Raw genomic sequence first — 23490 nt, 5'->3', positions numbered from 1 at the left:
TACGCCATTTCTCATGTTTCTCTCTCTCTCTCATCCCCCCTCTCAACATCTCTGTATCTCTTCTCCCTTCCCTCTCTCTTGCCGCTCTCTCCCTATTATCTTCTCCCCTCTCTTTCTCCTTTTCACCCTCCTCTCTTTTTCCCTCTCTCTCCATCTCTTTCACTCCCAGTCTTTTTCCACACCACTCCCCACCTCTCACTCTGTCCCTCTTTCTCTCTCTCTGTCCCTCTCTCTCTCTCTCTCTGTTCCTCTTTCTCTTTGTCTCTCTGTCCCTCTCTCTGTCCCTCTCTCTCTGTCTGTCCCTCTCTCTCTCTCTCCCAGCCTGATGATATAGCTGAGCTGGAGGTGTTGTGGCTATTGACGCGTGCGTGGAACACGGGCATCCTGCTGTACAGCCTGGCCCAGTACCCCGAGGCCGAGCGCTGGTGCAGCCTGGCCATGAGCTTCCTCGGGCACCTGGGCACGCTGCGGGACAGCTACCAGACACAGGTACACGCACGCACATGCACACACACACACACACACACACACACACACACACACACACACACACACACCTGGGCATACTCCGGGACAGCTACCAGACACAGGTATGCAGAGGAGTACACACACACACACACACACAGCTACCAGACGCGTACATGTGCACACAGACACGCACATACACACACACCTGGGCACACTCCGGGACAGCTACCAGACACAGGTACGCAGAGGAGTACACACGCACACACACACACACACACACACACACACACACACACACACACACACACACACACACACACACACACACACACACACACACACACACACACACACACACACACAACTGAGCACCAGACACAGGTGCAGGAGAGGAGGGATCACACACATATGCTGTATATACACACACACACACACACACACACACACACACACACACACACACACACACACACATATACAGAGCCACGCATGTGCAAGAGATATCAGATGCTTGTAGGAGAAAACACATACACACAGTCTTTCTCTCTCTCTCTCTCTCTGACACACACACACACACACACACACACACACACACACACACACACACACACACACACACACACACACACACACACAGTATATTCAGCAGCGTTAAACTAAAATAGCTCTGATACCTGACTACAGGCGATGTGCTTCAACTGGAACTGTGTGCACTGCTGCTCACCCACCCAGCAACGCTCCACACACACACACACACACACACACACACACACACACACACACACACACACACACACACACACACACACACACACACACACACACACACACACACACACACCTCTCCCCTCACAGACCGAATATACCCACCCAGCACCGCTCCACACTGCTCAGCTTTCAGCGAGGTGTCAGATGTTTGTCTTTTGTTATTATTATCGCTTGTGTCCGTTCCCTCCACCTGCCTGTACTTTTCTTTGGCCCGTACTTTATCCTGGTATTATTTGACAGGACAGGACACAAGATCTCTCGCTAAGTCATTTGTACTTTATCTTACTGGTGTGATAATGGCATAGTACAATAGTGTTGTTTTGCTTCTTATCAAAACATCGGTCTGTCACCTCTGGGGGAGATTGTGTAATGTTGTTTATTCTGTTTATTTTGGGCCGATACTGTCAGATTGTGCTACAGACTAGCTTGGCCAGCCACAAGAGACATGTTGAAATAGAATTCATAAAATCACTTCAGAAATTTAAATGCATAAATTTGGTTTCTTGGGGCCCATTTTGTGTCCCAACGTTGTACATGGAATGTGTACTTGTACTTGGCACATACTAGTACTCCACTATATTACCAAAAGTATTCGCTAACCTGCCTAGACTCATACATATAAAAGTGGCACATTTCCTATTTACTTCATATGGGACCTGTATAGAGCCTCACTGAATTGCTCTCTATGTGGATATACTGTATAATGTGTGTATAGATGTCCAAACGTCTGACCTGGGAGCAGGACCAAATAAGCACAGGAATAAAGATGAGAAAGTCTGCTTCAGCTAGGATTTGCACCCACATTTTTTAGTTGTGATTGGTCACCTCTCATCTGTATAGAAGGTACAGGATCAAGTTTCTGTAAAAAAACGAGACAATCCGCACACTTCAGGTCTCTTTTGTGCAAAGTGTGCGGATTGTCTCCTTTTGGTACATACTTTTATTTTTAAAATGTGCATGGTTTTTTTTTCAGATGTCGGGCCTATATAGCGAGGTGCTGGACCGGCTGGACAAGGCCAAAAGGAACCTGGTCATGGAGGAGTGAGCACCAGCACAATCACCAGCCCGTGAACACTGCACTGTGTTAGCCAGTCAGTGAGTTGATGTTCATGTCACACATTATCGACCTGTACTGTATTTTATTACTACTGATGACAGTAATTGTACACTATGTGAATTTATGACCACCTCTGGGAACTGTAGTGTTTTTCAGAAAGCTCTCATCTGGATGTGTTATATCAGAGCAAGTCGTAAATCTGCTAGTAGATGAGCCTATTTATTTATAACATGGATTATTTATGAGATATTTAAGATAATGAAGCTTTTTGTTGTTATCTTATCTGGCTGGGTTACATATTCAAACATCCACTAAGAACTGTGAAAACTCTCTCTTAACTGTGAAATTGGTGGTTTCTTGTTACGTGTCAGACAAAGTGGCGTATTGTTCATATAACATATTAATTATTATACCTATTTATTACTATTACTGTAACTATGTGTATCGATGACTGTTAGCCACTGTTTATTTATAAATGTTTATTTTTATTAAACCATTTATTAAGTCCTCAATTAATTTACAAAATTGTGACGTGGTCCGCTTACACCAGACAAAATAATAACACACTGAACTCATAACAGAGTCACATATTTTATTATTGTCAAACAAATAAAACGTTTTTGTCCAGTCAAAAAAAAAGATAAGGAAAAAAAACACCCCAAAGAAAGCTAACAGGACTGTACTGTAATTCCCTCCAGAGCGATCAGGATAGAAAAAAACAAAAAAAACAAAAAACGGGTGTGCCTTTTGTGTTGCGTCCTGACAGGTACCGTAGCTATGCGCTCACCTCACCTGTATATAGTGGGGAGGAGGAGACCACTGTACAATCAAGGGTTTTAACTCACGAGCACTGAACTGCACAGCATACGCGCAGTCACCTCATTTCTGATTGGTTTAGAAGAGGACCAACCAACATCCCCGAACACACACCCACCTCATCCATCCATCCAACCATCCATCATAAATAATTAGATTTTACCTTATTTTATTTCTGACTTGGACCATGGCATCGTGCCACACCAGGATACACATAATATTGTACATTATATACCACACCCACTCAGTCTCTGGATACTGCAACTGCGTTAGAAAGATTACAATAGTTTAAAGTTTCTTTGGGCTTTTTTTTTCTTAGCGGATATGGCTGACTGACGCTTTTCAGACACATGGGTTGCAGGTCAAACTACACCCCCCTGTCCTTTATTGTGGCCTCCAGTCTCATGACACAAGGGTCAACGTAAAGAAAGATGTAAGTTTTTATGTAATATCTCACAGATTCACAATTCAAAGGTCATACTCTTATTTTTAATCGCGATGGAAAGCATTGCATGGGCTGATAGGAGGGAAGCTGTTAATGGGGTTGTTTTGGATGAAGCAGTGATGCTTTTGCTATGCAACACATTTGCACACTTTGCCAGTTTGAACCAGAATGCATCAAACTGGCAAAGTAATAGCAAAAGCGTCACTGCTTCATCAAAAACGAGCCCATTCTCTCCACGGAGGCGTGGCAACACCAAGGCTGGAGACCACAAGCCTCAGGAAAGGATAGAAGTAGTTTGACATGCACGCGTTTTTCACGGTCAGCCGTTTTCCTGTCAGCCTTACAGAGGACCACCCCTAAGCAAGGGGTAATCGTCTGTGTTGGCATTTGTTTTCAAAATATCCTCATCATCATCTACGGGATGCTGCTGTCTGTATCTCTGCATTTACTTGTAACTTTTTTTCTTTTAAAAAAGTCATCTATTATACACTCAGACAGAATTCCACAATAAATCACAAATAGACAGTCCCAAAGTTTAAGGGATTATCATTTTTCCCCACCGACTAGAAAAAAAAAACGTGTTCCAATAACCAGCTGAATATGTTTTTTAATCTATAGAGAAATATCAACAATATTACAGCACATTTGTATGGAAAGTAATCTGAGAAGAACCCAACATCTTGACTTACCTGACAGTTTTTTTGTGAGCTATAAAACAAGAAATGTTTTTCGAATGTCCCAGTTGTTTCACACATGCATGAAGCACAAGTGAGGGGAAGGATATGTACATTTTTTTCAAGCTACCGCGCCCTTTGAAACAGTCTGAAAGCAGTTTATGTTTTTGAATGGCTCTCTTCCCTTCAAATTGAATTCCCTGAACTCTGGTTTTGACACAGGTAGGACAGCTGGTTGCCGGTGGTGGTGGTGGTGCCCAGGCTAAAAGGGGGCATCAGGAGGGCGCACCCATTACAGCAATGCCAAAGACGATAGATATAGGCAGAAGAACTAAGATACTTCATGGTAGTTCGTATTTCATACAGGTGCAAAGTGGGTTATCATCATTTCCTCACTGTTATAGTTGGTCTTCAGATGGGGACTTTAATGTGCCCACCCTCCCCACGTTTGTGCGGTCGTGGTTCAAAGAAATGGGTCATGAAGACCTGCACTGCCGCCCTCATGACATGACGATCATGGTTCCAGGAAGTGGTTAATCGTCATGACGAATCTTGGGACGGCTACCGTCTTTGGTGAAGCACCCAATGAGCGGTCACCATCTTGGCACTTATCAGCATCTTTACAGCGCCCTTATTCTCCAATGGTCAAAAGATAACCACAGAATAAACTTTAAAAGGAAGATGAATAAGTTAATGAACCATCAAACAAGCTTGAAAATACATATATGTAAATAAAAAAAGTACGATGACGATGCATCAGTGAACAGGCTCTGTGGTGTGGGTCCCCCTTCAACCTCTAGAGCCTTATTCTCCAGTCAAAAAAGACACCACAAAAAAAACTGTTTAAAAAAAAGGATGATAAACCAGGCTTGGCGTGGTAAAGGTTCCTCTCATTTTCTACACTCTTGATTTCCAATGGCCTAAAGTTGGCAAAAAGTAAATAAACAAATGATGGAAGAGGAACCAGTAAACAAGCTGGGTGTGGTGCGGCTTTCTCCCATACAAGCAAGTAATTTGTCTCTTCTATTCTCCTTTCCTCCAAACTGTTCATGTGACTGTGCCCAGGTAGTAGGGTCGGGGTGATTAATGTTGTCGCACCGCACAAAATAAATTGGAATGTATGTGATTTCTGGTCAGTCAGACCAGACAGCCCCAATTCTGAATGTAAAAATGCCCTTGAGATGCTGTGCTAAATAACTGATCACTCGCCACCAGCAGCTCTCGTAATGAGAATGGATTCTTGTCTGGCTCAGTAGAAAAATCCTCTTGCCCCCTTCTTTTTCCCCTGTTGAAAAATGCTGCCCATGTCCTGTGTCAAGATTCTTGAGCGAGCCATGCCATGCAACGCTCATCACCTGACTCTTCGCCCTCCCCTCTCCTCTCCTCTCCTCCCCCAAGCACGAGGTTCAACACAGTGGCGTGGAGCAACTTACCTAGGACATAAGGATATAAAAGTATCATCATGTCTCGTAAATATACAGAACAAATAGATTTTACTTTTTGTCAAAAGTTAAGAGGCGGGGAGGAGGGGGTGGAAAATAGTCCAGATCAGGCTATATTGACTTTCTTTTTTAATTAATCAGAAGAAGAACATCCAATACAATTAATTAATTTCTGATCTACCCGTTTTTCAGGCCGGCCCGCACACACATATTGGGGCGGCTTACAGGACAGTACCGTGTCACCTTTCCAACTGAAGGGAGTCGTCTCAGGAGGGCAGAGGAAGTGGAAATGGGCTTTCTGCTGCTCAAGATCGGGGCCAGGGAGCTTTGGCTGCCAAAAATCAGATTTTCATTTTTTTTTTGTATTTATTTTTTTGTCTTGGCCGTGTTTTTCGTGGTTTTTAAGATAAAGAAAAAAGAGGATATTGATAAACACTGAAGGTTTTTGTAAAAAAAAAAGAAAAAACATCACAAAGGTAAGACACTTCAGTCCTCTCAGTTTGCACTATTTAAGTTTAGATCTACTGTTTTTATTGTAGAGGAAAAGGGAAACCTTCAAGTGCGCACTGATTTGGATTAGAGTTGAATAATTTTGTAGCTTTACCCCCCTTGATGAACACACAAGCAATTTGACATAATCGTATCATAAGGCAGTTTGGTGTTTTGCAGAGAGCCCAGTTACACCTCTCTACCCCCATCCATTTTTACAGAGCAGCTAAAAACCACAAGAAAACAAAAACAAAAAGAAAAGAAAAAAATAAAACACTAAAACCAAGGACAAAAAAGTAATCTAACAGCCCTCCAAGTAGACAACTTCTAGTGATGTGTAAAATGTGTACCGTAGTATTTTTAATATGTAGTAAAATCTCTCCATAGGATCTGTTTTTTTACTTTGTGATTTCAGAAATACAAATGATTCATATCGCCCCTTCACACCCTCCATGTTGTTCTGTTTCCCTCAAAAGGTGTCTTTATTGACTGACTGCTTCACAAATAACTTGGGCAGTCAACCAACCAACCAAACAGCAAGCTGGTTTGTTTTTTCCGGAAGAAACCAGTTACTAGTGGGTTTCTCCGTTATTTCACCGATCTCTTCCCCTAAGGTATATATTTTATATATATTTATAAACACGAGCAATGATTCTGCAAGTTATCAGAAACCAGTCAGCAGGCTCTGTCGTCCATCCTCATCATCCAGTCCAGTCCAGTCCTTGTAGAAAACCTCATTGCTCTTTGCTCAGTATTGTCTGTCTTTGTTTAATAATGTGATTGGATGAACATCTCAGAGGTCCAGTTTCATATATATATATATATAATATAATATAACGATTTGTCTCAATTCACACACAGTCTTTAAAAAACAAAAGGAAAAAAAATCAGGGGGGAAAAAATCCCACTTGACAGCCAGCATCTTAAGACATTCTTCCTTCGCCCGTCTGTCCGTCTTGGTTTTCCATCAAGGATTTTGTTCATTTTTTTCCCTTTTTAGTTTACATGAAAAAAAAAATCATCATTTGGATCGGCATTTCCAGTCTTGAATGGAATTGCTGAGAAACTCATGCAGGGAGGATGTGCACAGTCACAGTAATGGTGATAAGACTTCTTTTTTTTCTTTCATTTTGAGAGTAACATAATGATGACACTAAAATTTTTGATATGAAACATATCTGTAAAAAGGGGGACGGGGTCGGAGGGCGGGAGGCGTTGGGTTGGCTTGGGTATGGGGGGACAGGGAGTCTCTGAGTGGGGGAGGGAGGGAGGTGGGGTTGGCCAGGGGGGTGGCAAGGGGTTGCTCCACACACTCGCACAGAGAGAGAGAGAGAGAAAGAGAGAGAGAGAGAAAGAGAGAAAGGAAAGAGGGAGAGATGTGGAGCAGGCAGCTCAAAGCTTTTCGGAGGATGGGATCCAGATGTAGGGCCCCGACTGCTCCTCGATGATCAGCTTGATCTTATTGTAGATCTCCTCTAGTGAGTCACCCTGGACTATGGCTGCAGGGGGGGTAGGGGGAGAGAGAGAGAGGGAGGGAGAGGGACAGATTGTTGATGGTGGGGAAACAAAGGAGGGTGAGTGATTATTAGAAGCATACACTTCATGGAATCGACCTCAGCTTGATGTAATAATTCAGCATGTATATATTCATTAAAAAAAATATCTAATTCAGCTTTGAAATGTTTTAGAATGCATTATTTAGTACGGCAATCTGTACGGATGTCAAAGAGCAATACCTGTGAAAAATTCTCCAAATTCTTGTTCAAGCTTCATCGCCTTGTCGAACACTTTATTGGCTTGCTCATATGTCTGTCGCTTATTCAGTTCCCTTTAGGACAGAGTGAGAAATATGTTTGTAACTCATGAAATGTTGATTTTAACACATACAAAACTGTGCTATCCCTTCCCAGCAAAGTGCATAAGTATGTGCATAAATATCCCCATTGTTTAAAAAATACACAGCAGAAAGCAATAGACTTTGTCAGAAGACGAAGGAGATGGTCACTTACATCAGAGCTTCAATGGATTTTGGCTTGATGAAAATGGAGATGGGGTAAAGTTGTGCTTGTTGCAGTCTCTTAATGGCATTCCCGGACACGTCCAGGATACAGTGTTTCATCTGCTATAAAACACAGCACCAATACAAGATTTCAGCCCCTTTTCTCTACCTTGATGAAATTATCATGAGGTTAAAGCAAACACTAAGCAGTTTTTCTCTTTAGTCATACAACTATAGATTAGAAGTGGGATTGTCACCAATTTATATCACGTGACATCTCCGCTAAATTAACTCAGAGCAGAGCAGTCATAGCTCATAGGGTGCAGCCAAGAAAATTCAGAAGTCGATGAACATGAAAAGATTTCGCAAACATTAATGTTCAGTGTTATTTCAATGTAGCTAGCATCAACGTTCGTGATAGTCGACCTCACTGTATGTATTTATCGATAATTCTCATTGTACATGAATACTATGTGCAGCAACAAAGGAAGACATCCTATTCCATTGTACTCATGTAGTGCCAAGAAAAGGTATTGTATTCTGTTCTAACCCTTTCGGCAACGGTCCGGACAGACAGGACACTGGTTCCGTAGAGGTTCTCGTTGAACTGTCCGGCCTCGATGAACTTGTTGTCCTGGATGTCCTTCTCCATCTGCTCCCGCGAGACCACGAAGTGGTAGTCCTGGCCGTCCATCTCGTTCTCTCGCCGCGGGCGGGTGGTGTCTGCATAGAAACACAACCACAACCATAACCAGTCATGCCCAAGTACAAGTGTTTACAGTCACCAGCCTGATGGCATGGTATCGGGGCTTAAAATTAGATTGCATTGTTATCATCCAACTCGTTCTTTTGTCGCGGACGGGTGGTTGTCTGCACAAAGTCAATCAATATCACACTCAGCAGATGCCTTTATGCAAACCAACTTGGTTATGTAGGTAATAAATCCAAATCTGTGTACATCTCAAATAAACTTGCAATGCCAGAGTATTGCCCCCAAGGAAAATTGATAGTTATGACAGGATGATGTTATAAGATTGATTTAGACCCAATTTCCATTTCAGCTTTCGTTCCTTCATACTTAAACACAAATGTCAGGAAACACAGTAGAAAGGGCAAATATCAATAATTAGGAAGAGATGTAGTGCCTCCCCATCTCCCCTGACAAATTGGGAAAACTTTGAACAATAACATTGAATAGTTAACAGAGAGGTAAGCTATCTTACGTGGGACGCATGATCCGAACTTGTGTGGGAACTCTGAGATCAGGTCGTCATTCACTCGATCCTTCATGGGGCCCAGGATGATCACAGGCCGCGTGTAGTGAACTACAAACAACAGAAGATCATTGTTGTTGAGCACAGCTCATGCAACTTGTACTATAGGTTCAAAGTGAATCGACAGGAATACAAAAGTTGGCCAGTTTGATATTGTCATCTGAGACATCACTCCAATGCAGAACTTGGAGGACTCAAAGAGTCAAAAACAATAGGTTTGGGGGATAGCAATGTAAATATCATTATTAGTGTAAAATTGAAAACAAGTTGTGGAGTAGTGATTCACATGGCTCCACAGGATTGTGGTCCCTATATGTACAGTATTGCTACCAACTATGTGTGTGAGATTGGGAATAAAGTACACTTAAAGCAGAGAGACTGGATAATACTCCTAGAATCTCTGATTTGAGTGGCTATCGAGGGATTATTCACGTCATTAGGTTACATGTATGTGATAAATGTTAAGAAAGTACACTTAGACACAGACACATCAGCAACATTAGAAGCAATCAAACTCCAAAGTACTTCCGCTGTACTCCTTTAATTGTAGGTACTTACTCTCCTGTCGGATCACTGGCTCATAGGACAAAATGGAATCCTCTTGTCCTTCTGGAATGTGAAAGAAAGACAGTTTAGAACTTCCACAGGAGGAGATACCTCAACATATAGTTGATTGCGCATTGATGGAGAGTGCTTCAGGAGTGTTCCATGGCGGTTGGTTTAGACATTTATAGATGATGATATAAAAGTGAGACTATTAAAGGCTTTTAGAGCTCTTCAAAACACACATCATGGCTTCACCACTTGTACAAACTGAAAGATTTCTACATGGGCAGCCGCAGAGTGGTTAGTCTCAGCTCACTGAACAACACTGATTTAAGAGAAGGGAAAAGAAAGGGGCAGTGCTAAATATAGATAATAAGCGATAGCTGCTTCATCCGCTTTAATTAACATGGCCTGTGTGTGTGTGTGTGTGCATGTGTGTGTGAGAGAGAGAGCTACTTACTTGAACTGCTTTCACTGTCACTTGTGTTGGAAGTCAAGCATTCTGTGGGCAGAGAGACACAATGTTCAGCACAATCCTTCAAAAAAAGTGTGTCAATTGTCATGTTAATAACATCATTCATGTACATACCAAAATACATGCAGACTTCAACACCATTATCACCCTTAACATCCCTTTAATTTGTAGTTAAAGAAAGTAGAAACAGTAGCAGAAGAGAAAAAGAAAAGAAAAAGGGAAAAAACACATGTGCCGTCTACCACAGTTTCCTGTATAAGGAAAAGTAGCGGTAATAGGAAATTAAGAGTTTCCCTTTGTGCTCTCCCAAGCGGCCACCCATTCACTCTATGGCCATAGCTTCCTATAACAGCTGCCGCATGTGCGCGCGCGCACACACACACACACACCTTCCTATGACAACTGGCGTACACACAGGCCACTTTCCTATGACAGCTGACACACACAGACACACACACATGCGGCACTGCTTCCTATGGGGCTGAGCAGAGCAGCATGTGTGACAGGCTGACAGCTGATACTGACAGTGTCGCCTCCCGCCAAGGAAAACAGTGCTGTTTACACTGGAGCTGGAGCCAGCCAGCAGCCACAGGCAGGCCGATCAGCTCACTACCGCAATACATTACCATACATTACCGGTACATTACACTTATCAGATGCTTCCACCCAAAGCAACACACTGTTATTTAGATACTGGTTACAGGACTGGCTACCGTCCCAGAGGCAATATGGTATTAGGTGCCCTGCTCGAGGGCACTTCAGCCATGGATGAGGGTGTAGGAGACCACCCACATTATTCCAACAACAGGATTTTGAGCAAGAACCAGCTAAACTCACATCCACAGCACAGAAACATTTAATAGAAGAGAGGAAGAAACGAGAGCTTTCTGCTGGATGAACAGAATTTCTTGTGTCTTTTCGTTTTTTGTATTTTTTCACATCCTGCAAAAACAGATGTGTCCGTCACTCAGTTTTAGGCAGCACATGCTAGCTGCGAGGTCAAACCTGTGTATTATCTGTCATGACATAAGGTTGGGACCAACCACCCAGGGCCCGTGTCTCAGCATTTGTGTGTGTGTGTGTGTGTGTGTATCCATTATGCCCGACAAGACAGCTGGACATAGCATGTGTATTGTGTTTGACTAATGCTCAAATTCACACTTGCGCGCACACAGTGTCTGCTTGTTTATCTGTCTGCTTATGTGTCTGTCAGCTTATCTATCTGTCTGCAAATACATGTACACATGTGACTGTGTGGTTCCTTTTCATAACTAACATCAGTGGGCTTACAACCGGACACAGCGGCAACAAAGAACTCAGCATGTGGATGACATAGTTGTGTGACAAATATAACCACACACTTACTCAAACTCTTTGATCCATAAAAGTCATCGCTTAACCCTGGGAAGTCCTGGACGTCCCGAAAGGTGAGAGAAGAAGAAACACACAGAGGAAGAACAAAGAGAAGAGCAGAAAAAAGAAGAGGAAGAACAAGAATAAGAAGAAGAGAGGTTAGTAGGAGATCCGAGAGAGAGAGAGACAGAGAGAGGAAAGAAAGGAAGGATGCAGAGCTCACGGGAGGAAGGAAGGAAACTAACACTCAGACGCTGTTTCCAGAACCTGATCTGGTGAAAACTGAGTGGAGCAGGTGACTTGACTCACTGACTGACTGAGTGAGTGGGGCCGGGCGTTTGGCCAAGGCATTAGCGTTTCAGCGGCTTTCAATCCATCAAGGAAACACAGGACAGCCATTAGTTACTGATGAGGTCGATGCCTGGCTATCCTGGGTTACGCATGGCACTGAGTCACTGAGCTGGTGTCCAGTAACCAGCCAAACACTAGGCCCTTTTATATTACAATGCTACCATAGAGCAACACTGAGTAGTCTTTGCACTTACATAGGTATTGAATCGTCTCATCTCAGAGAAATATAGGAACTAGCCCATTCCTCCAAATTATGATGTTAGTGTATTCATAGGCCCTTACATACTTAAAGCTACAAAGTCTCTTCAGTTCGCCCCTAGAGGTTGGAAGTAGAATTGCCTCTCTCGATTGCCTCCCCATTAAAAGTTCATGAACTTGAAATGACTACCACAACTATTTGGACACATAATTTAAACTTTGACAAGACTACTTAGTGTTGCTTCTCCAAATATTGAGAATCAAAACAGCGTTCTGGTGCGAGTGCAGCTCCGATCCTGCGAGCACAGCACACAATTTGAGACAGACAACACCCCCGAAGAGCACAGCAAGTGGACAGAGAGAAGTATCCATCCACCCCCTGCGGTCTTTGGGTACCAGGTACAGTAAGTGCATGCTTGAGTAGAGAAAGTGTTGGCAGAGATCTGGGTTGGCAAAAGCGGTTATTTTACCCCCTGAAGTCAACCATACACTGTGAGGAGATGACGCACTGAAGATGAGAGAGTGAGGAGACAGAGAGAGAGAGAGGAGAGATATCAAGAAAAAGGGGGATATAAAGAGAAAGAAAGTGCATGAAAGAGGATAGAGGATCACCACAAGGCACCCCAGTCAGCCGTGTTTTGTATACTCACGTTCAGACTCCACAAACTCCTGCACAATGTTCTCCTTGCTCTTGTAAAAGGGGAACTTGCGGGACAGGTTGAAGCTTTTTTTGCGCTTTACTTTGACCGGCTGCTTGGGAGGATGGAGGATGGAGGAGGAGATGTGATGGAGGGATCGATCCAACAAATGAATACCAAAAAAATAAATAAAAAACATAAACACAAACACAATGGCTCTCAATGGAAATTATGGCACAGACGTAACAAATAATCATGCAGGACAAAATGAATGCAAACCAAAAAAGTAACATGCTGAGGTGACCATATTACAAAGTGGGTACAAAATACCAGATGCACATTATAAATGCTTACATCTTGGATTGCAAAAATGATGTCCAGCATCAAATATAGTGCCTTGAATGCCACTTTGTGTCAGACACACAACACATACATTTGATAGTTGATGAGTCATCTAAATTTTACATTATCCAAGACGTAAACATTTCAAATGGGACTTTATTTTGTCACACCGTGTGCAGGACTGCAATATGCATGAGGTCAATGGAACACCAAGGTGTGCCGATACAGTAGTTGGCGAGCACATGTGGAGGGAGACCAATCACACGACAAGAAATCCACCCAATCACAGGGCCTGATGGAGCGTATTAGCATGTGGTGTAGACGGGTCTGTTTACTAATGATGGCATTTATGAGGTCAAACGCCAGAGGGAGGAGGGAGATTTGGAAATTGGAGTCTCTCCACATGGGCTTCAGACAGTCACATGCACGCACTCTCTCTTACTCACACACACATATACACAGACGCAGACAGATTACATACAGACACACACACACACACACACACACGAGACAGGCATAACACACAGGCACGCAATTCATAGGCATTTATGCACACACTACATACAAACAGACGAGACAGACATAATACACACACACACACACACACACACACACACACACACGAGAGAGAGAGAGGAGTAAGAGGAGCCTGGCGTCTGTCGCTGCTACGCAAGGACTCCGGTTCCCTCACGGGACAGGAAGTGGGTCAACTCCTGCGTGCCGGCCCACAGAAACAGCCAGAACACCAAGGAGGAGGAGGGGTGCCGGCCAGCAGGACCAGCCAGAAACAAAGGGAGAGGAGGAGAAGAAGAGGAATAGGGTAGGAGGAGGAGAGTAGGCAAGGAGAGGAGGGAAGAATGGAGGGAAAGAGGGGTGGATGGAGTAGGGATGCTGGCTGGCAGAACCAGCCAGAGAAAGTGGAGGAGGATGAAGAGAAGATAGGGGAGGAGAGATAGGCAGAAGAATAAGAGAGTGAAGGAGGAGGGAGAAAGAAAAGGCTGGTGGCCTGTGGAAGTAGAGGAAAGGGGAGGGGACAAGAGAACAGGAGGGTAGGGGCCGACGAGAGGATGGGGCAGCCGCCACACCATGTCACAGTGTTGGCAGGCCTGACTTACCCGGTTGGACTCGATCATGCCCGTCCTGGCGTGGAACTTGACCGTTTTTAACCGCGCCCTCTCCTTCTTCTCCACCCTGTGGTACAGTGGGCACGATACACACCACAGAGGTCATGCCAAGAAGAATATTATACACCTTAATGCTGGCTAACAGCTACCTAAGATTATTAAAGTGGATCAAACTGGATTTATAAAGGGAAGAACTTCCTCCAATAATATCTTCTGAAGTCTTCTGAATATAATCCAAGTCTTTAAAAAGTTGCATATTGATGGTTTAGTGCTTTCTTTGGATGCAGAGAAAGCGTTTGACCGCTTAGAATACTCCTATTTATTTTATTGCCAAGATAAATTTGATTTGGGAGATGACTTTATTAGATGGGTCAGGGTCTTGTATGATAAACCACAAGCGGCTATTCTTGTGCCTGAAATGTAAGACGGAATTTGGTACTTTCACCCATTGGCGCCTGAGCCAGTTTTTAGAAAAGGTCCCCAATGCCTGAGGTTTTTTGAGATAAGAAAATTTGGTTGAAAACTCCGATGAAAAATTCAATATCTCAGCCTCTGGAACACATAGGGACATGGGACAAATTGCATTGAAAAGGTAAAATCCTCTGCTGTCACGGGATTATGATCATTCAGCATTAACACTAACACATATTCCTTAAAAAAATCATATCTCATAATCAAATGATTGAAAAAAATGTCATGTGCTTTCAGGATAATGCTTGATGCTGCTATTTATTATAGGCTATTTATTGCTACTGTTACAATAGCCGACTATAACTAAATCATAATAATCATTATTATTATAATTATTAGGCAGTCATTTCTGCCATAAATCAGGGGACATTTGTCTGATACAGCCACTTCCTCTCCCACCGGCGAGTATGGCCGTTTTATTCCTCCAAACGTTATGCAGAGACCGATGAGCTATTTCATATCATATTTTGAGACGGGGCTCCACTTTGAGCTGGATGTGTGGCCGCGCGTCTATAATTCGCATGTCTACCGTTGTCTGCCTCACCAATAGGCTATCACCATATCCGAAAGTTCTTCAGTGAAAATATTCTGAAATATCTAAAGGACGTGCTTCCTCTGATATTGGCAACTTCGCCAATTGCCCCGAGTGTCGGAGTGAACTTTTGGTAATGTCGGGGGCGAAATCTAGTTGACTGTCTATTTGGAAGCCACTCGCCCACCTCTTCATGCGGCCGCGGCAAATCACACTCCTGCTCTCTATCTAAAGGGTCTTCAATCATATTTCCTTTCCTCGATCGAAATCTGTTCATTACCTTTCAACTGAACGTCACGTTCGCTGTAACAGCATGTCTCGCGAACCACAGCCTTTTTTTTTTTTTTTACCTGTGTGAAATGACTAAACAATCCACGTCTGCAGAAGCGAGCATGGTTGATTTCGTTTGACATTTTTGTCGACAAATCAAACTTTTTTTTGCCACATGATCTTTAAAAAATCGAGAACACCCACCTCTTGTGTATTTGAACAAAACATTATGGATTGCATCGCCCAAGCGTCTTGAAAATATTGACAAATCAATAATGTTGCGTAACGCAACAACCGGCATCAGGGCCAATGTTGCGTAACGCAACATCCGGCGTCAATGGGTTAACACATTGCCTATGGACATGTCACAAATTGATATAGGGGTAATATTATAACAGAAATGGAAAAGATACTGGATAGGAGACTGGACATGGACCCAACATCTCTTATTCTGGGTCTCCCAGGCCTACTGGTGAAGAACCAGAGACTTTATTGTATTCTGACATTCGCAGCCAGGAAAAATATCTTACTACAATGGATCAGTGACAAAGTCCCTACTATTAAGGGCTGGCATGATATACTGCATGGTATGATACCCCTGGAATACCTAACCTGTGTATTACATTCAAATTCTAGACTATTCCTTAGGACCTGGGAACCATATTTGAATTACTTAGAACCTAGTGTATCTGATATTTTGTTAAAGGGATTTGATAGAGATCATTGAACATCGCTCTGTATAAACGCTTCTCATAATGATTATTTGTGTGTGTGTAACTGAGCCGTTGTGGTTGTGTTTTAGGTAATGTTTTTTTTTTCTAAAGTGAAAAATCAATAAACACATCTTAAAAAAAATGTTGGCTAACACATCTTTACTGCAGGTGATTGCAAACAAACAAAAAAGACATGGATCATTTACGGATGAATCATGTGGTTAAACTAAACAGTGAGGTTTCATTATCTCTAGTCCGTGAGGAAGGACAAATCCTTCTGAAAAACTCTCGTCATGTGGCGTACTCTGACCAAAACTAGATCTGATGACATGCATAGTCATGACAAGAGTCACAGGGACAAAACATGTTCAACAGCCATCCACACAAAACAAACCCCATCAACACGAAACAACAACGCTGCTGGTACTGGGTGCTCTGTTGATTGATATGTGACATGTCAGTCATCCAACAGAGAAAATGTGTGTGTGTGTGCACTGTGTGCGAGTGAATGATAGCGTGGGAGAGAGTGTGTGGGAGTGTGAATGGTCCAATGGCCGACTTGATTAAGCAATACCATGCCTGTGTAAGTATTCGTGCTGGGGATGACCACAATCTGCTCACTCTCCCTGTGGTGTGAGGGCATGCATTAAGATTTTGTGAGTTTGTATGCATGTGTGTGTGTGTGTGTGTGTATGAATGTGGAAGAGTGTGTCCCGTGTGTGTACCTCTGCTCTGAGATCTGCTTACTCTCCAGCCATAGCTTGATTTATATAGTGTGTGCTAGAGTATGAATGAGTGTGCCCTAATGCGTGAGGTCCTCTGGAAGGCTTGTTTATGCATCACATTTCTTCTTGCTGGTGTGTGAATGTGTATAAGTGTATTGAAGTCCTGTGGCAAAGTTTTGTATTCGGACCTCTTTTTGCAGGGAATCCCAATCTGCTCACTCTCCCGGTAGGGCATGATGAGGGACTGTGTGTGCGCAAACACACAAGTTTGGCTATGTGCCTGACTTTGTACTAGTTGAGTGTGTATGGTCCTTTAAGGGTGGTTTATGCCTCGAGATCAGCGTCCCTGCGTCGTGATGCAGTGAGCCGCGCAGTTAACGGAGTGAAGGTGAGTGTATGGTCCTTGGGTGGAGTTCTGTGTACGTGTGTGTGTGTGTGTACCTCTTCTTACTGGGGATGACCCCGATCTGCTCGCTCTCCCCGTGGGGCGTGACGAGGCAACATAACTGTGTATAAGAGTGTTGGTGTGTGAGCGTGTAGGTGAGTGTATGGTCCTTGGGTGGAGTTCTGCGTCTCTGTGTGTGTGTACCTCTTCTTGCTGGGGATGACCCCGATCTGTTCGCTCTCCCCGTGGGGCGTGACGAGGCGCGCCTGCCACCACTCGTCATCGGAGGCGTTGATGACATGCAGGATGTCCCCATACGAGAAGCTCAGGCCCTGGCTGGGCAGGCAGCTGTCCCTGGTGCGGTCGTAATCGAACAGAGCCCTGCACACAGAGACAGAGAGAAGGAGAGAGAGAGAGAGAGAGAGAGAGAGAACACAAGTCATTCGTTTTCTTTTGTTGTCCTCCATTAGTATTTCCATTTAGCTGACGTGTTTTGACAGTGGAACTTTAGTCTCCCTGAGAGGGTCACACTGGTGATGTGTGATGTGCTTTATAATCAGCTGATTTAACAAGACTACATAATGAAGATAATACATTTTAGAAGGGCAGACAAGTGAAGGAAATTAGTAATGTTGGCCTTATCTACAAACATAACGGTCAACGTTTGAATGGCAAAATCCCAGAGATTATTGTGTTGGTCAGACTATTGTTGCTTTTTTGTTGCGTAAAGAATATGAAAAAATTGTTATCTTGAATGCCTCCGATTTCCTTGCCTAAAACAAACTTTGGAGTCCCTACACTGATGAGTACCACGGAGGAAAGCTAAGTTAAACACTCTGAAGCACTACAAATTCTTTTTGTTTTTTGAACGATAACGTGAGCATTGGGTAATTGCAACATAACTACAAGGAATTACAAGCCAAAAAGGAGCTACATATGTCCAGACAGACAATATCCATAAAATCGATGGATACAATTGATACACAATAACAAGCGATGATCCAACCTGTTGATATCCAGTCAACCAGGTTTGCCTGCTTTGAAACACTAGGACAAAGGGATCAGCCCCTTTTACGAGTTGACAGCTGAAAGTCAGGCACCCCCCCTCACTCCCACCCCATCCCCCTTGAAAATGCACACACAGACAACTGACACACACAGACTACCGGTCTGCTCTGCCCTGTCAGACAGGTAAGACCCAAAGGGAAGCAGCAAGACCTGCTCCACTGGTTCACATTCCCCAGCTGAGAGAGAGAGAGAGAGAGAGAGAGAGAGAGAGAGAGAGAAAGAGAGAGAGAGAGAGAGAGAGAGAGAGAGAGAGAGAGAGAGAGAGAGGAGGAGCGAGAGAGATATTTGTAGCTTTGATGTTTCACTGGCTCCCTCGTGTCCAGCTCTCCAAAGCACTGACCATAGCTCCAGTCATGAGACAAATCCCCTGCCTCTTTTTCTAGAGCCAACACTACGGCTGAGGCTGAGGCCAACAGACCCTTGTGCTTTGTATCTTGTCCAACTGACAAACAAACAAACTCACTTGGCAGAATGTGCCCCCCTCCCATAAACAAAAAAACAAGCACACAGACAAACACCTACGCTCACAGGTATGCAAGTAAGTAGGTACAAGTATGTATTCCACCCGCCCACATCTGCCTAAAGCTATACCATGCCTTGCTCAGGGAAGGACAGGACAGATAGTAAGTCTAGTGTAGCATAGCGTGGCTGATATATAAACTAGGTGTAAATTAACATATACATGTATTGCACAAAAAAAAACCTAATCCATTGCAATGCATTATTCCTCGTTTCATTGCTTGAGTGTATAAAAGGTCTTGGATTTCCTTTTAGTCTCCTTACAAATTTGCTATCGATAATAATAATAAATAACGACATAATACCAACTACATATTTGAAAACTACACTTCCACTTTTCCGTGACAAATTTTTTTTTTTGGTTTGCTTCAAACACACAGCATTTTGTGCATTTTTTTGTATCGATTTTGGGAAGCATGCCCATTTAAGGGTTAAAGGTAAGGATAGGCCGATATATATATCGGTATCGGGCCGATATTTGCATATTTAAGTGTATCGGTATCGGCCGATACGCATGTGGTTTTTGCCGATACGCAATATTTATTATTTTATGTCATTAAGGGTTTTTTAAAAAGCACCAAGACACTTTATTTTTTTATTAGTTGATTGTTAGACATTGCTTGATTGTTAGAGTGGGTGTTTAAATGTTACAAGTTCTACCTCAATTTGATAATGTTACAGGAATGTTTATTTTTAACTTGAGACCTGGAATAGATGTCATTTTTTAACCTTTTTTTTAAACCCATATCGGCCCCAAATATCGGGTTTCGGAAATCGGGTATCGGCCAAGGGTGATGGGGGAAAAAAAATCAGTATCGCATCGGCCATTAAAAAAAACCTGTATCGGTCGACCCCTAGTTAAAGGAAGGCTTGACAGGATAGGGCACAGTAGCGTAGACAGGCACACAGGCTGCAGACTTCTCACACTGAGTAATGGGTGAAATGCAGGCCAATGTTTTGTTTTGTGTGCACAGTATGCTGAACCAAAACGACAGTTCGGCCTAAATATTACAATTTTGGATAGTAGCATGACCATTAAGGGTTAAAGAAGGGTCTGGCACGACAGGGTTGAGTAGCGTAGCCGCGCAGTGTAACTGCCATGGCTGGCTGCTTCCTCACGGCCAGAGCTGAGGGTGAGGGTGAGGGTGAAGGGGGGGCTTTGGGCTCAGCTTAGGGCCAGAGTGCTCATTAGAGGGTATTATCACGAGGGAGGATTAGCTTTCTTACTGGTGGCCACGACTTATTATGGCCTGGGCTGTGGCTGTGCTGCTCTGCTCTTCTGTGGGAGAAGCAGACGTGTAGGCTTTAATGTACAGCAGAGCGAAGCAAAGCAGAGCTGGGTGCATGTGACTGAAATGATGCAGGCATGAAGGCCTAGCATGGGTCAATTCATGTATGGTATGCTGCATTAGTTACACTAGCACAAATACACATGCCTACCAGTTAATGTATGGTAGGCTCCTTCAAACTCACGCACACACACACACAAGCACACACGCACAAGCACACACACACACACAAGCACACACACACACACACACACGTCCATTTTCTGGGGCAGCAGAGTGGGATTTGACATGCAGTCCAGCCCAGCACAGGGCTCATGTGATTGCCATGAATGAGGCATGAGGAGGCATTGGCTGGGTTAGTTACTGTACAGCCTGCCCCCTGCTCATGTGAGTGAAGAGGGTGAAATGCAGGTTGGAGTTGAAGTTTTGATTTGTGAGCACTGTGTGACGTGAGGAGTCATGCCCTGTGATCCATGGCCAATAGCACGGTCATGAACACTGAAGAAACTGCACATAAGGCCGACATACTACAGCTGCCCACTCAAAAATGTAAGACTAATAGTGATGTTGTTATGCACCCTCTGGGGAGAGAAGAGATTCACAAGTCAAAAAAGGCATATTTCCAGTCTAGACGCAGTTTCACAAACCATGCCGTCGTTTTGTGTTGTATATATTGTAATGTTACCAAACTCTATTTGTCCATGACTCGTGCTTCCTCATTCATATTGAGAGGGTATGTTCTTACTAACACCAAACAGATGCCTGAAGACCCCACCAACCAACATGACCACTGAATAAAAGAACTTCCCTAAAACAACTTTGGTGTTGTGAACTTACGATGGGGACACATGCACGCGAATTTGGCCAAGCAAAGGGATCGTTGCCATTCACTCCCATGAGGGAGGCAAAGGCAAGCGACCACGAGCAAAACGGTAGCGAAAATATTTAATATTATGCAAATGAGGCGTATATTATGCAAATTTCACCCGCCTTGGCCAATCAAATAGACAACATAAATGTTAAATTCTTTTTGATTCGCTGCGACGACCTGATGACTCCTGTCCGAATGGAACACTGAATTTCGCCGCTCTCCGCTCACTCATTGCGCCTGCATATGTTCTCGGCGTTAGTGTGCATCATACATGATGCAGAGAACAGGTATGAGGGCTATGGGAGTGAAGGGTGTGTGAGAATGTGCATGCCATTTGTCTGGAATGGTGGTCACAATCCTCCAGGTGAGGAGTAGCCTTGTAGTTCTGTTTGGCTGTTACTGAAGTATGCCTTTCAGCACAGCAACACACACACGCACAGCACACAACACACGTACACAGCACGTGAAAATGGAAAAATTTAAGCTCGATTCCAATCAATTTAGTCAATAAGGTTCCATTCTGTAAACAAGTCAACCTGGTTCTGTTCTACTTAGTCAACCTGAGCGACTCATCCTCTGACACACGAATAATAGCAAAAACATTTTATATTCTACACTTCCTGTATTCTCTCTGCCAATAGTGCATTATGAGAACATGTACAAGCCACAAGCAAATAACTTATTGACTGGTGTGAAGTATTATTACATTCAATCAATTGGATCAACAAAGTTAGCAGCTCCTTTCATAGGTGACCAGCATTTGGCTGTTTGTGAATTTCTATTGCTGTAACACCAAAAGGTGCACTACAGTGAAAAGTGTGTGAGCCGCGCGCTCACACAAACATACAACATTCCCTCTAGAAGTAAACAAACTTGGCAAGTGAGTGAAGGGCCCTCTGGTTGGATTCCAGCTCTGACTGACTAGGGCGACGTGTCCTTGAGCAAGACAGCGAGCCGAGCCCCACACTGCTCCCGATGTGCTGCCTGTCTGTCTGGCATGGTGAATAGCACGCTGTCTTCCGCCAACACTGTGCATGTGTGGGAGTGAAGGGCGAATTTTTAGGAATTACGCTGATTTAAAAAAAAAGAAGGGGAGGAGGATTTTCGGTAATCTGCTGAGTAGACGTGCGCTATATAAAATGCAACACATTTACCATTAGCATTTTGGAAAAGCACTGAGGAGGATTTTTTTTTAGAGAGATCTGAAAGGAGTTCCCCCATTATCTCTGCACTGTCTGCCCCAAGTTTAACCTTTTTTTCCAGCTTTGCTTGACAGGTCCATATTCAAAAGCTTACTGGAGAGAACGGAAATAAATCTATGTGGTATAATGATGAAAAAATAAAAAAAAACATTGCCCATGACCCTGCGGTTAAAATGAGGGCCTTTCCTGCTGCAGGAAGGCTGAGTCTGTGAAAACCACCGCAGTCGTTTTCTGCCAGTGAGCTTCCTGGGTCAGAGTCCAGGGCAGGCGTGACAGCGTAGTCATGAATACAGGGAAACGAGACAGAGATAATGTAGCAGCTGACACATACTAAAACTCACAGTTTCACCACCAGAGCTATCGAGCACAGTCAGGACTGATTAAGTTATTTTTGCATCATCTTGAACAAACACAAGCACGGACACGAACACACACAACTTATCATACTATAACAATAGTAAACCAACTAGATTGTATAGTGTTGTGTAGTACTGGAGATTTGCGGCATTAAAATACACTAGGTGACAGGTCAAGGACAAACATGAATGAATTCCTTTTGATATGCATATACAGTATACTACATTCACTTTTCACATGGAAAAGACAATGGGCTGTCATTCATTGTTGCTTATGAAAATACAGTAGACGTGTCCCTTGCACACATACCATAGAATTCCATTCGAATCCGGACTGACAGGCAAGTTTCTCAGTTTACTTAAGAATTTCCTCTGTGAGTCAAAACCTGTGTAGGTGTGCATGACTGTCTAAACGAATGAGAGCATTTGACAATGCGTGTGTTTGCAAGTGTGCCCCCATGTATCATAGGTAGAGGAACCCTCTGCTATCTGCATGTGTGTGCGTTCTTGCTGGTGTGTGTGTGTGTGTGTGTGTGTGCACACATGACGAAGAGGTACCCCTTCTTGGTGCTCTCCATGTCTGTGTGACTGACGAAGGGGGACCTCTTCTCGCTGTAGTGTGTGTGTGTG

The 23490-nt window shown here is 43.6% G+C and overlaps 2 protein-coding genes across 6 annotated transcripts in view; one reads left to right on the top strand and one right to left on the bottom strand.

The window, feature by feature from the left end:
* The window catches only part of tex11 (testis expressed 11), a 25954-nt gene extending 20925 nt beyond the window's left edge, over nucleotides 1–5029 (top strand). The window contains exons 28-29 of the mRNA XM_063190638.1: nucleotides 322–489; nucleotides 2210–5029. Coding sequence (XP_063046708.1) covers nucleotides 322–489; nucleotides 2210–2281 — 240 coding nt within the window. The 3' untranslated portion in view covers nucleotides 2282–5029. The remainder of the gene's footprint in view (nucleotides 1–321; nucleotides 490–2209) is intronic.
* A 100-nt stretch (nucleotides 5030–5129) lies between these two features.
* The window catches only part of dlg3 (discs, large homolog 3 (Drosophila)), a 183162-nt gene continuing 164801 nt past the window's right edge, over nucleotides 5130–23490 (bottom strand). For all 5 annotated transcript variants that reach the window (XM_063190633.1, XM_063190634.1, XM_063190635.1 and 2 more), the window contains 10 exons: nucleotides 17760–17936; nucleotides 14451–14526; nucleotides 13006–13105; nucleotides 10439–10480; nucleotides 9991–10041; nucleotides 9382–9483; nucleotides 8709–8881; nucleotides 8169–8281; nucleotides 7896–7987; nucleotides 5130–7658 (listed from right to left, as the gene is read on the bottom strand). In XM_063190633.1, the coding sequence (XP_063046703.1) occupies nucleotides 7552–7658; nucleotides 7896–7987; nucleotides 8169–8281; nucleotides 8709–8881; nucleotides 9382–9483; nucleotides 9991–10041; nucleotides 10439–10480; nucleotides 13006–13105; nucleotides 14451–14526; nucleotides 17760–17936 (1033 nt within the window). In that variant the 3' untranslated portion in view covers nucleotides 5130–7551. The remainder of the gene's footprint in view (nucleotides 7659–7895; nucleotides 7988–8168; nucleotides 8282–8708; nucleotides 8882–9381; nucleotides 9484–9990; nucleotides 10042–10438; nucleotides 10481–13005; nucleotides 13106–14450; nucleotides 14527–17759; nucleotides 17937–23490) is intronic.

Source organism: Engraulis encrasicolus, chromosome 23 (genome assembly GCF_034702125.1).
Source record: "Engraulis encrasicolus isolate BLACKSEA-1 chromosome 23, IST_EnEncr_1.0, whole genome shotgun sequence".
In the NCBI taxonomy this organism is placed as follows: domain Eukaryota; kingdom Metazoa; phylum Chordata; class Actinopteri; order Clupeiformes; family Engraulidae; genus Engraulis; species Engraulis encrasicolus.
The sequence above is the reverse complement of the archived record's forward strand: the minus strand, read 5'-3'. Positions and strand labels throughout refer to the sequence as shown.